This window comes from Dipodomys spectabilis, unplaced genomic scaffold, assembly GCF_019054845.1.
Source record: "Dipodomys spectabilis isolate Male_0828 unplaced genomic scaffold, ASM1905484v1 ptg000026l, whole genome shotgun sequence".
Lineage (NCBI taxonomy): Eukaryota > Metazoa > Chordata > Mammalia > Rodentia > Heteromyidae > Dipodomys > Dipodomys spectabilis.
In genome coordinates, this window is record NW_024870703.1 from 11,681,109 (window position 1) to 11,695,383 (window position 14,275).

General features: G+C 41.3%; 1 protein-coding gene across 2 annotated transcripts in view; it reads left to right on the forward strand.

Annotated features, from left to right (window-relative positions):
- Positions 1-14,275, forward strand: part of Dhx57 (DExH-box helicase 57) — a 57,221-nt gene that overhangs the window by 18,786 nt on the left and 24,160 nt on the right. For both annotated transcript variants that reach the window (XM_042675485.1, XM_042675486.1), the window contains 5 exons: positions 357-481; positions 5,515-5,648; positions 6,088-6,142; positions 7,437-7,642; positions 13,265-13,381. In XM_042675485.1, coding sequence (XP_042531419.1) covers positions 357-481; positions 5,515-5,648; positions 6,088-6,142; positions 7,437-7,642; positions 13,265-13,381 — 637 coding nt within the window. The remainder of the gene's footprint in view (positions 1-356; positions 482-5,514; positions 5,649-6,087; positions 6,143-7,436; positions 7,643-13,264; positions 13,382-14,275) is intronic.

A 14,275-nucleotide genomic window follows, 5' to 3' on the forward strand; every position in this document is an offset into this window, starting at 1 on the left:
TTCATTTAAAAAGAAAAATATTTTGATACACAAACTTGTTTGATTATATCAAGTTTTCGTTATAAAGGTTTTTTTATCTTTTATTAGGGACAGATTTTGAACTGCTTTTATCACTCACTGTTTTAAATACTTTATGAAATTTTTGGAATGGTTTTATGAGAATGTTAAATCTCTGCTATGAAGCAGGAAGGATTTTATCGTTGTCACCCACAAGAAGCTAGGTCCTTTGTGTTGTTTCATATTAAATAGAACTATTGGTGTTTTAATATCCTTTATACCTAACCATTCAGAATAGTTCACTAGTTTATGAATTTTCAGAAATCCCATTGATGCTTGACATTTCCCTTTTCTGTCAGTCCTCAGCCACCAGACTGTTGTACTGCACCACAGGAGTGCTGTTAAGAAGGCTGGAAGGGGATACAGCTCTGCAAGGAGTCACACACATCATTGTTGATGAAGTTCACGAGAGGACAGAAGAAAGGTAATAAGGTGCAGGTCCTCCCCAGTGAACTCCCACACCTGTAAAATGAAGAGATGGCTGAAAAAATTTTTGTTCTGCTTCCAATTGAGTTTCTTAGAGTTTACAATGATAATTTGCCAGCGGGCAGGCTAAGTTTGAGAAGAGGAACTGCTTTCTTGATCTCTAACACTAGCAGAGTTACATCACGTATCAAGTGTCCATCACTAGGAGAGTCATCTTACTAGATGGAGTCATCCCATTGGATTCAAAGAGATACCTCATTTTTTTGTTTATCATGCTGAGCTAAGACTTGTACCTATTAGGAATATCCTATCGCTGATGGATTGACCAATATGTACTTCCTTCTTTGTTCTTTGTCCTTCAGTCAACATTCATTCATATATTTATTGAGCCTGTATTAAATGCCAAGTGGTGGGTTAGTTTCTAGACTATAAGGGTGAATTAGTATATATAATTCTGCCTCATTGCTGGCAGTATGTTAGGAAACACAAAAGCCAACCAAGTAAGCAATAAAATAAGCAATTATAACTAAGTATTCAGAAAGAATAAACAGGATGCTGCATTTAGAGGGAAAGACGCATAAAATGGTCAGAGACCGTATCTCTGAAGAGATGACATTTACATTGAAAACTGAACTGTGTAGGAAATCAGAACAAGGAAAGCAACTGTGATCTGCCATGAGAAAGCGAGGTGAGTCAGGGACTAAAGGAAGGCCATTGAGGCTTCTGTGCAGTGAATGAAACCTAAAGTTTCTGAGGGCAAAGTAGGATCCAAGTCTTATAGGATCTTGGACGGATAATGTCTTATCCACAGATAGTGAAGCATCTCGGTTTTATTTTAACTATACAGGCATCATGTACATAGATGATATTGATCATAGTTTGTTGTGTGGATTGTGCCCTGGTGGAGTGAAAAAAACAGTAGCAAAAGAGTGAATATCCTAGGAAAGTAGCATTTCCCCCCAGAATACTATTATTATAAATATCTTGAAAAAAAAAAAAAAAGTAAAGTTGGCACAGGTAATGCAGCAGAAAATGGCTACTTATAAAACTTTTTTTAAAAAAAAAAAACAAATTAGCGGGTGCCGGTGACTCACGCCTTTAATCCTAGCTACTCAGGAGGCTGAGATCTGAGGATCATGGTTCAAACCCAGCCCAGGGAGGAAAGTCCGTGAAACTCTTATCTTCAATAAACCACCAGAAAACTGGAAGTGGCGGCTGTAGCTCAAGTGGTAGAGCACTAGCCTTGAGCTGAAGAGCTGAGGGACAGTGCTTAGGCCCAGAGTTCAAGCCTCATGACCGACAAAAAAAAAAGCAAATCAACTTGAAGAGAGGATTTAGCTAATAAGATCTATAGCCAGAAGACTAAAAGAAGTAAAAATACCTAATACCTTAGTAAATAAGAAATGTGAATTAATTAGAAACTAAAGAAAAAAGACTTAGAATCTGAGCACCAGTGGCTTATACCTGTAATCCTACCTACTCAGGAGGCTGAGATCTAAGGATCATGGTTCAAACCCAGTCTGAGCAGGAAAGTCTCTGAGACTCTTTTGAAAGTGTAGTTGGGTTCTGTGTCTTATGCCTGTAATCCTAGCTATTCAGGAAGCTGATATCCGAGGATCAGGGTTCAAAGCCAGGCTAGACAAGAAAGTTTGTCAGACTCATCTCAAGTTAACTACCAGAAAACTGGGAGTGACGCTTGGGGACAGTACCCAGGCCCCATGTTCAAGTCCCATACTGATAAAAAAGAAAAACAGCCAAGGCACCAGTGGCTCACACTTGTAATCCTAGCTACTAAGAAGGCTGAGATCTGAGGATCTCAGTTCAAAGCTAGCCCAGGCAGGAAAATCCGTGAGACTCTTTTCTCCAATAAACCACCAGAAAACCGGACGTGACGCTGTGGCTCAAGTGGTACAGTGCTACCTTTGAGCTGAAGAGCTCAGGGACAGCGCTAGGCCCAGGGTTCAAGACCCACAACTGACACAAAAAAAACAAACATGTTTTTAGACCTTTTTTTTCCTTACACAAATGATATATTTGTTTTGTAAATTAATGAATATTCAGTGGATGCTTAGTGTCCCAGGCATTGTTGAAAATTAATGCACAAAGTAGATCAGAATCCTTGTCTTGGCAAAGCATACATTCTAATGTTTAAACAAGGTAAATAAGTAAAATCAGTACTAAAAAGAAAATATAAACCAGGCACTGGAGGGGATGTGGACAGAAGGGAACTTTATTGCATTTGTTGGTGGAAGTGTAAACTTGTTCAACCACTTTGGAAAGTAGTATGGAGGTCCCTCAAAAGACTCCACATAGAGCTCCCCTATGACCCAGCAATCCCACTTTTGGGCATTTACCCAAATGATCACAAACAAGACCATACTAAAGCTACCAGCACAACTATGTTTATTGCAGCATTATTTGCCATAGCTAAGATATGGAACCAACCCAGATGCCCCTCAGTAGATGAATGGATCAAGAAAATGTGGTATATATACACAATGGAATTCTATGCCTCCATCAGAAAGAATGACATTGCCCGATTTGTTAGGAAATGGAAAGACTTGGAAAAAATTATATTAAGTGAAGTAAGCCAAGCCCAAGAAACATAGGCCCCATGGTTTCCCTTATTTGCAGTAACTAGTATATGTCTGAGACAAGCAGAAAAGGTCAGATAAGTTGATGTTAGGTGAAATGAACCCCAAGATAAGTATTCAAATGTTTTTTTCATTCATGCGATTGTTTCTAACATATTTATAAGGTGATTTCTTTGTTGCTTTGTATGTCCCTCCCCCACAGTATAACCCCCGCTTTTACTGTATTTGATGTTGGTATAATTTGTGGAGGGGAAGGGAAAAAAACAAACTATTTAAATAGGGATACAGGTGGACCCATTGCAACAATGAGATGTACAAGTCATTATATCGAAAAAACAAACTTTACAACTTTGGCTGGGATGGGGGGGAGTATGGGGGAAGGAGTATGGGGGGGTGAGATGGGATAGGAAGGGGAAACAAAGGAGAAGGCAACAATGCTTGATAAGAAATGTACCCAGGAAGTGGCGCTGTGGCTCAAGTGGTAGATCGCTAGCCTTGAGCTGAAGAGTGCAGGGACAGTGCCCAGGCCCAGAGTTCAAGCCCCACGACCGATAAAAAACAAAAACAATAAAATAAAAAATCTGGTTCTCATTAGCCCCACGACCGACAAAAAAAAAAAAAAAAAAATTAAAAAAAAAAAATTCTGCAAGAAATGTACCCACATAAGCAAACAGAAAAAAGCTGGAAGTGGTGCTGTGGCTCAAGTGGTAGAGCGTTAGCCTTGAGCTGAAGAGCTGAGGGACAGCGCCCAGGCCCAGAGTTCAGGCCCCATGACCGGACCCCAAAAAAAAAAAGAAAAAGAAATGTACCCATTATCTTGCCCATGTAATTGTAACTCCTCTGTACGGTATTTTCTCAATAAAAAAACAACAACAACAACAAAAAAAAAAAAACCAGGCACTCGTGGCTCATGCCTCTAATGCTAGCTATTCAGGAGACTGAGATCTGAGGATCACTCCTCAGATCCTGAAAGGAAAGTCTGTGAGACTCTTATCTCTGTTTAACTACCAGAAAACTGAAAGTGGAGCTGTGGCTCAAAGTGGTCAAGTGCTAGCCTTGAGCCAAAGAGCTCAGGGACAGCACCCAGGCCCTGATTTCAAGCTCATGACCCACCAAAAAAAGAAAAGAAAGAAAATGTAAGGGATTGGAAGCATGGATCAGTTGGTAGAGCACTAGCCAATGTGCAAAAACATCAGGCACTAAGTTTGAGTACCATTCTCAAAACAAAAGAAAAAGCAGGAGAAAAGCAATGTGACGTGCAAAGGTGGCAGAAGGACACTTGAAATTGAAGATAACTAAGGAAGGCCTGCTGAAAAGATAGCTTTTTTTTGACACCTTAAACATTGGTTTATTTCAAGTACTGGAACAAATCTTTGCAGTCAGACTCTTGCTGCTATGCTGCTTTTACAACAACAGTTACTTATTTATATCCTTGAAAGCAGGCATTTGTCCTGATATAACAAAAAAGCAAATACGATTTCTTAACACACACACACACACTACATCTGACTTTCATGATTTCTTAAACACAGCCTTAATTTCAAGTACTAGAACAAGTTTATATTCAGCATCTTGATGGTCTCCTTTTTTATAAGTGTAATTACCTAATGCTTTCAAATCAGGCAGTTGAAAAGATACCTTTTGAATAAAGGACTTGAAGGACTCAAGGGAGCTACCTATGTGGATGGCTGGGATTAATGGTGTGTACAAAGGTCTTAGATGCATGCTTCAGGGATAGCAAGAGCGTTGTTCTGGAACTGAACGAATGAGGGGAAATCAGTAGGAAATTAGTGTCAATATTAGACCTTGTCATATAGGGCCTTATTAAGGACTCTAATGAGAAATCATTGAAAACTTTTGAGTAGATGAGTAGCATGATCAGATTGACATTTGAGCAAAGTTATTGGCTAACCTCATTGAGAAGGTTTGATGGAAGAGACCACTTTACAGTATTGATGTTCTGTAGCATGCATGATTCCCCACTTTGGGTCTTTTTCTTCTTTCCCTCTCATCAGTATGTCTTAGAGATGTTTTATGTCACTACCTAGAAATGTGTCTTAATCTTTTTATCTGCCTCATGTTATTCCACAGACTGGATAATATTATTAACCATTTTCCAGTTGACTAGCATTTAGATAGTTTCTGTTGTTTTACAAATACTGCTGTACTGAAAAATCTTTGTACCTATGTACTTACAGATATTAAGAAGTAGATCAATATGTTAATAATAAATCCCTATTGGTATTTTATCCCAAGCCAATTGGGATTGCACTGAGTTTAGGGAAAGGCTATCTTTATAATAGTAAATGGCACATATTTCTGAGAGTTACAGGGTTTTTTCTCCCTATAGGTCTTATATATTCCCCACTCCAAAAAATATGAAAGTTATTATTTTTTGTATATTGGATTTGTTTGATCCTCATCTCTCTTCCTTTAGCGACTTCTTGCTGCTGGTTTTAAAGGATATTGTGCTGCAGAGGCCAACTCTTCAAGTCATCCTGATGAGTGCTACTCTAAATGCTGAGCTCTTTTCTGAATATTTCAATTCCTGTCCAGTTATTACTATACCAGGTGAGTAAATATATGTCTGTTATTCTAACAAGCCAATATTATTATTGTAGAGTTCACTTGAGACATAAATTAATGGGTTCTTATGTCTTTTTCTGGAGTGGATTGATTTAAAATAAAACCATCACTATATAATATAGTTGATAAAGATGGTAATACATCTATTTTTCAGGAGATTGATATTTTTATTACTTTTTAGAAAATGCCTTGGTCCACAATCCATTGTGCTTAACATCAAAATATGTATTTCTAATAGCAATATGCCAGAAAAGAGAAAATATGTCTATCTATTGATTCTCCACCCACTTCTAGAGTAGGTTGAACAAAAGAAATAATACCTTATTATGACAAACTTTGTTTGTAGAGAATTTTACATATATAAAGTATTCAAGATTGTGTATTGGATCTTCTGAGGCTTTTCTGTTTCTTTTTATATTTCTAGGTCGCACATTTCCTGTTGATCAATTTTTTCTGGAAGATGCAATAGCTGTGACAAGGTAAGGAAGATGTTACTTAAGGTACAGCAAAAAATCTTTGCACTAGCCAGGCGCTGGTGGCTCACGTCTGTAATCCTAGGTACTCAGGAGGCTGAGATCTGAGGATCACAGGTCAAAGCCAGCCCTGGCAGGAAAGTCTGTAAAGCTCTCCAATGACCACTAGAAAACCAGAAGTGGCTCTGTGGTTCAAATGTAGAGCGCTTGCCTTGAGCTGAATACAGGGGACAGCACCTAGACCCAGAGTTCAAGCCCCATGATCAACAAAAAAAATATTTGAGCTGAAGGCATGGTTCAGGTGGTAGAACGCCAGCTGAGCAAATAAGCAAAACAAGCACAAGACTATTGAAACCCCAGTACAGGGGGAAAAATACAATTAACATGTCCAGTACAAAGTGGAATTTGGAGCTAGAGGTATGGCTTAAGCAGTTATAGCCCCTGCCACCCAAGTATGAGGACCAGAGTTCAAACCTCAGTACTGCTAAAAAAAAATCTTTGAAAACAATTACAGTTTACTTACAGTGTTCCAGGATATTAATACATGTATTATCTTTTAACTTTTCTATTTGAGCATTTTGTCTTCCCTTTTTTTTCTGCAAGCTAACTGCCAATATTTAAATCATCCCCCTCCTTAACTATAATTCTGGCAAGTACTTTAAGCTGGCACTCAATCATATCATGAGTAAAATGGGCTTTTTATTATTTACTACTTTCAGCCAAGCACTTGTTCATGCCTATAATCTTAGCCACTCAGGAGGCTGAGACACGAGGATCACAGCTCCAAACCAGTCTGGACAGGAAAGATCCATGAGACCCTTATCTCCAATTAACCACCAAAAAACCAGAAGTGGAGCTGTGGCTCAAGTAGTAGAGCACCAGCCTTGAGAAATTTAAAAAAACTAAGGAACAGCATCCAAGCCCTGAGTTCAAGCTCCAGTACTGTTACCAAAACAAAGAAGAAATTAAAATGAGGTATTACTGAGGATCCAGCTTTAATGTATTTTCTGAATGACCATCGTTTTTCCTGGATAGTGTTTTTCTCCAAATTCTTACCTGATCTTCTAGGTAAAAACCAAAACATCCTCCATGCAGTGTATTTGTAACCAGAAATAGGGTACATCCAACAGAATCGTGGACTGGGGGGAAAATAACCTGAGTAGCACAGAAACAGCAGTGTTCTGTCAAATGAGCAAGTGAAGCAGCTGAATGCCATTGCTCCTTGCCAGCAGAACCCCCCTCACTCCCCCCCCCCGCCCCACACACACCACACAGTTCTGTCTTGCTCTTCCTTCCTCAGATATGTGTTACAAGATGGGAGCCCATATATGCGTTCCATGAAACAGATTTCAAAGGAGAAACTTAAAGCAAGGCGCAACAGAACTGCCTTGGAAGAAGTGGAGGAAGACCTGAGACTGTCGCTTCACCTCCACGATGAGGATTCTGTCAAAGACGCAGTGCCAGATCAACAGTTAGACTTCAAGCAGCTCTTGGCTCGCTATAAAGGTAATGTGTTTCTGGGAGAATATTATAGCCATGATGAATATTGCAAGTGCTTTTTCCACATGATCTAGAAGAAGAAAAATGGGATTTTTTAGGCTAGATGTCAGCGGCTCACTCCTCTGATCTTAGCCTCTCAGGAGACTGAGATCTGAGGATTGCAGTTGGAAGCCAGCCTGCTCAGGAAAGTCTGGTAGACTCTGTTAGTTAAATATTACGACATTTCTAAAGGTATACCCTGTGCTGAGCATTTGATTAATGTGGTTAGGTGCTCCCTCCTGTGCCAGACTCCTCTCAGCTACTCTTTATTTCTGTGTAGTCTTCTATCCACATCTGCTTGTTTCTGTGTGGTCTTCTATCCACATATGCTGGCATGAGATCAAAGAAACTCTAAGGTTACTATGTTGCCTTCTTCCTTACAGCTTAGACCAGAGACAGGTAGGTTGCAGCTGCCCTTCTGCTGTCTTTTCCAGCCCTGTTCTTCTTAGTCCTTCCATCAAAGAATGCTTACCTTTTACACATAAGAGCCTTTGACCTGTTTCTGCTTCTGAAAGAAAAAAGGCCAATGAGTATCCTTTCCTCTACCAAAGGCTGTTCTCAGTCCTGGATGGGGAATGGCAGTCATCCAGGAGTTAGGGCACTAGCCATTGTTCTGTGGTTAAAGAAGATATTCTAAGTTCTCTTAACGTATTTCACTTAACTCTTCCCAGTGTCCCAAGGTATAAGGCTGGAAAAATAGACTTGTTTCTTATAGACCTGGGTTCAACTCTCAGAGTTCTCCTAAATGAGCTACATGCTCACACCCATGCCTCAGCTTCTTTATTATCTGTAAAGTAGAGGTCTTTAGAGGACCAACTGAGATAATACAAACCCACAGATCCAGTGCCCAGCCAGCTAAGTACAGATTTGTGATTCTAATTTTAATGCATCTGAACTTAAAATTTCTGATCTTTCTGTATATCACATCAGCTAACTATTCAATTCCTTATTAAATTGTAGAAAAGGAAAATACCTTTTCTTTCTCTTTCAAAATTTCAGTTTTCTAAAAAAAAAAAATTTCAGTTTTAATAATTATGAGAAAATCTAAGCCATACTTTTTTTTTTTTTTTTTTTTTTTGGTGGTGATGGGGGCTGAACTCTGGTCCTGGGCACTGTCTCTCAGCTCTTCAACTCAAAGCTAGTGAGTGCCCTACTACTTGAGCCACAGTGACACTCCGGCTTTTTTCTGCTTATGTGGTGCTGAGGAATCGAACCGAGAGCCTCATGCTTGTGAGGCAAGCACTCTACCAACTTAACAACTGAGCTCCACATTTTTAATTTCAAGCACAGAGTTTTACAAATTGAGAAAGTATCTCTGGGGGCTGGGAATGTGGCTTAGTGGAAGAGTGCTTGCCTAGCAAGCATGAAGCCCTGGGCTAGATTCCTCAGTACCACATAAACAGAAAAGGCTGGAAGTGGAGTTATAGCTCAAATAGAGTGCTAGCCTTGAGCAAAAGAAGCTCAGGAACAGTGCCCAGGCCCTGAGCTCAAGCTCCAGGACTGGCAAAAAAAAAAATATTTTTTTTAAGAAAAAAGAAAATATCTCTGGGACCTAATCTCTGAAGAAAGAGAATGAAGGAGTTGAAGTTCTAGCTTCTCCTAGACTGGTGTAAAACTCTTGGCATCAAGTGATCTTCCTACCTCAGCCTTGCTTAGTTTTTCTGAGCTTCTTACCCTTGATCTAGGTGATCTGTATTCTTTCACCTTTCAGAAAATTAACCCATTTTCCTAGCTCACTTTAGAATAATATCATAGAGGGGGTTTTTTTGTTTGTTTTGTTCTTTTTTTTTTTTTAAGTCAAATGGGCCAGATACAGGTGGCTCATACCTATAATCTTAGCTACTCAGGAAGCTGAGATTTGAGGACCATAGTTCAAACTGTGAACTATGGGGGCTGGGAAGGTGGCTTAGTGGTAGAGCGCTTGCCTTGCATGCCTGAGGCCCTGGGTTCGATTCCTCAGCACCACATAAGCAAAAAGAAAAAAGCCGGGGGGCTGGGAAAGTAGCTCAGCGGTAGAGTGCATGCCTTGCAAGCATGAGGCCCTGAGTTCGATTCCTCAGCACCACATAAACAGAAAAAGCCGGAAGTGGCGCTGTGGCTCCAGTGGTAGAGCACTAGCCTTGAGCTGAAGAGCTGAGGGACAGCGCCCAGACCCAGAGTTCAGGCCCCATGACCGGCAAAAAAAAAAAAAGAAAAAGAAAAAAGCCGGAAGTGGCGCTGTGGCTCAAGTGGTAGAGCGCTAGCCTTGAGCTGAAGAGCTGAGGGACAGCGCCCAGGCCCAGAGTTCAGGCCCCATGACCGGACCAAAAAAAAAAAAAACTGTGAACTATGATCTCAGATCTCAACCGAGGCAAGGAAGGTCTGAGACTGTTACCTCCAGTTAACCATGAAAAAAGGCCAGAAGTGGAGCTATAGCTTAAGTAGTAGAGTGCTATCCTTGAGCAAAAAAAAAAGCTCAAGGACAATGCCCAGGCCCTGAGTTCAAGCCCTAGGACTAGCACCAAAAAAAAAAAAGCTAAATGATAGAAGGGGTGAAATTGACCAAGAAGCATTGTACTTATAACCTGGCTTAAGAAAGTGCACCCCTAAGCTGGGCACCAGTGGCTCAAGCCTATAATCCTAGCTACTCAGGAGGCTGAGATCTGAGGATCATGGTTCAAAGCCAGCCTGGGCAGGAAAGTCTGTGAAACTCTTACCTCCATTAAACCACTCGAAAACCAGAAGTGGTGCTGTGGCTCAAGTGGTAGAGCACTTGCCTTGAGCTGAAGAGCTGAGGGACAGCGCCCAAGCCCAGAGTTCAAGCCCCACGACTGACCAAAAAAAACAAAAAAAAGAAAGAAAAGAAATTGCACCCTTTTGTACAGCTACTTGATAATAATAAAATAATCTTTTGAAAAAGTTAAATGTTTTAAGTATATTTGATTAAAGTATCAAACAATGAAAAAAGTAACTATTTTTGCTGTTTGCTTGCAGTTCTCTGGGGTTTATTTCTCCTTTTTGAAAAGTCTAGCTCTCTCAAATCTTGAGCAAAGGAAAGTTGTCGCTGCTCTGCCTTGCATATCCAGCAACACCCTTGTTTGTATGGCCTAGTTCTTCCTCTCTCTCTCTTTTTTTTTTTTTTTTGGTTGGTCCTGGGCTTGGTCATTGTCCCTCAGCACTTCAGCTTAAGGCAAGCACTCTACTGCTTGAGCCAAAGCACAACTTCCAGTTTTCTAGTAGTTCGTTGGAGATAAGAGTCTCACGGAGGCTGGGAAGGTGGCTCAGTGGTAGAGCGCTTGCCTTGCATGCATGAGGCCCTGGGTTCGATTCCCCGGCACCACATAAGAAAAAAGCTGGAAGTGGCGCTGTGGCTCCAGTGGTAGAGTGCTAGCCTTGAGTTGAACAGCTGAGGGACAGCGTCCAGGCCCAGAGTTCAAGCCCCAAGACCGGACCAAAAAAAAAAAAAAAAGAGTCTCACGGACTTTCCTGTCTAGGCTGGCTTTGAACCATGATCCTCAGATCTCAGCCTCCTGAGTAGCTAGGATTACAGGCGTGAGCCACCGGTGCCCTGCTTCCTTTCTCTCTTTTTTCCCAGAGCAACACTTTTGAAAGGTGCTTTTGCTCATCTTCAGACATTTCAGCATCATACAGGAAGTTTCCCTTCCTCAGAACCTCAATACTGATGATAGAGCTTTTGTTCCAAGTAGACTGTAGTGAGGATAATGGGCAGTCTTTGGAGAGTATGTTGCCCCAAGGATATACTGTTTTTAGAAAGAGTTGAGGCTTATGGAACAAGCAAAGAACTTTTACTAAGACCTCAATGAATTAGAAGGTGATTGTAGTCCCTTAAACTGAGGGTCTGTGGATGGATTTCAGGAGTGTGGGGGAAGCCCTTAAAGTTGCATGAACTTTTTAAGAGGATCCATATCTTTTCTCATTTCCTCAAAAGAACCTAAAATTTGAATTATTATACAAAGATGCTAGCAAAAAAACAAAACAAAAAAATGCTATGGTCTCTTCATTTATTTCCATGGTAACTGTTGCCTGGAATCCAGCTAATGTGACCAGTGATTTGATTTAACTGAGGACTTTCTTAAATATATCTGACTTTGAATTTTGTGTCTAGAGCCTAAACTTTCAGTAAGTATGGGATAGTGAAAGAGTGAAAAGAAGGAAGACAAAAGTTTTAACGAGAGTAGGAACCTAATCTTTGGATTATTGTTCAAGAAAAAGGCACTTACCTGCAATCACTCATGAGGCTAGAGTTCAAGTGCCAGTGGCTCACACCTCCTATAGTCCTGATTACTCAGGAAGCTGCAAATGGGAGGTTCCTGGTTCCAGGCCAGCCCAAGCAGAAAAGGTTCACAAAGACTCCTTCTCAGCCTGTATCTGGACACTGTGGTATGTGTACAAGCCTGTCATCCTAGCTTCATAGGAGGCCAAGAGCAGGAAGTTCCAGGGCAGCATAGGCAGAAAAGTCTGTTGGTATCTGTCTCAGCAAAAGAAGTTGGGCATGGTGGTCTGCACCTGTTATGGGGAGTCTATAAAATAGAGTGGTGGGGGCTTGGAAGGTAGCGCAGTGATAGAGTGCTAGCCTCACATGCATGAGGCCCTGGGTTCAATTCCTCAGCACCACATAAGCAGAAAAAAATGGAAGTGGCACTGTGGCTCAAGTGGTAGAGCACTAGCCTTGAGTTGAAGAGCTGAGGAACAGTGCCTAAGCCCCGAGTTCAGACCCCATGACCAGCAAAAAATAAAATAAAGTGGTGGTGGTCCATGCATCTATCTACCTGGCATGAAGTGCAACTCTATCTCAAAAATAACCTATGTAATGGCTAGGAGCTGGTGGCTCACGCCTATAATCCTGGCTACTTAGGAGGCTGAGATCTGAGGATCATGGTTGAAAGCCAGCCCAGGCAGGAAGTCCATGAGACTCTTATCTCCAATTAACCATCAGAAAACTGGAAGTGGTGCTGTGGCTCAAAGTGGTAGGTAGAATCCTAGTCTTGAGCAAAAACAACTCAGGGACAGTGCCCAGGCCCTGAGTTCAAGCCCCATGACCGACCAAAAAAATCAAATAAAATAACTAGTGTTTAAAGAAGTAGAGATGTGGCTCTAGTAGTAGAGAATCAGCCTTGTATTGGGAGCGGGGGAAGTGTGTATGTGTATCAGAGAAAAAAATGTGAAACAGACTGAAGGTGAGGCTGAGGTAGAGCATCTACCTAGGAAGCATGAGGCCCTGAGTTCAAAATCCAGTATTTTCCTCTGTCCCCCAAAAAAGTTGGAGGCTAGCCTGAGCTACACAGTGAGTTCTATCCAAGCCTACCTGGGTTATATAGTAAGACTTGTTAAGAAAAAAGAAGGGAAGGAAGGAAAGAAAGGGAAGGAAGAGAAAGAGATAGAAGGAGGGAAAAGGGAAGAAGGGAGGAAAGATGGAAAGAAAGAACAAAAAGAAAAAGGTACTTCTGACAAAACTGTATATTTTGGGAGACTAAAAATAAAAAATTCACTTTGTGCTTTAAATGTGAACCTCTCAACACTCAGTCCACAGGCATATTGTCTTCAATAAAATACAATTATTTTTCTGATTTTTACCTTTCTTTCTTTCAGGGGTTAGCAAACCAGTCATCAAAACAATGTCCGTTATGGATTTTGAAAAGGTTAACCTTGACTTAATAGAGGCCTTATTAGAGTGGATTGTGGATGGAAAGCATTCCTACCCTCCAGGTAACTGCTTCTTCACTCAGCCCTGACGACCCACATGTTAAATATCCAGTCCCTGAATATTAAACCAGTCCTGAGGGGTTTTTTTTTTTATTATGAAAATACCATACAGAGGAGTTACAATCACATGGGCAAGATAATGAGTACATTTCTTATCAAGCATTGCCAGACCTGAGTTTGAATGACAGAAAGCCCTGGATATGACTAGAAATGTGGCCTAGTGCCGGGCGCTGGTGGCTCACGCCTGTAATCCTAGCTACTCAGGAAGCTGAGATCTGAGGATCACGGTTCAAAGCCAGCCCGGGCAGGAGAGACCGTGAGACTCCTATCTCCAATAAACCACCAGAAAACCGGAAATGGCACTGTAGCTCAAGTGGTAGAGCGCTCACCTTGAGCTGAAGAGCTGAAGGACAGTGCCCAGGCCCAGAGTTCAAGCCCCATGACCGACAAAAAAAAAAAAGAAAGAAATGTGGCCTAGTGGTAGAGTGCTGGGTTCAATTCCTCAGTACCACATAAACAGAAAAACCTGGAAGTGGCGCTATAGCTCAAGTGGTAGAGTGCTGGTCTTGAGCAAAAGAAACTCAGGGAAGCTGGATGCCAGTGGCTCACGCCTCTACTCCTACCTACTCAGAAGGCTGAGATCTGAGGATTGTGGTTCAAAGCCGGCCCAGGCAAGAAAGTCCTTGAGACTCTTATCTCCAATTAAAAAAAAAAAAAAAAAAAAAACCCTAGAAAACCTGAAGTGGCGCTGTGCTCAAGTGGTAGAGCACTGGCCTTGAGCTGAAGAGTGCAAGGACAGCACCCAAGCCCAGAGTTCAAGCCCCACAACCGACCAAAAAAAAAAAAAAAGCTCAGGGACAGTACCCAGGCCCTGAGTTCAAGCCCCAGGACTGGCAA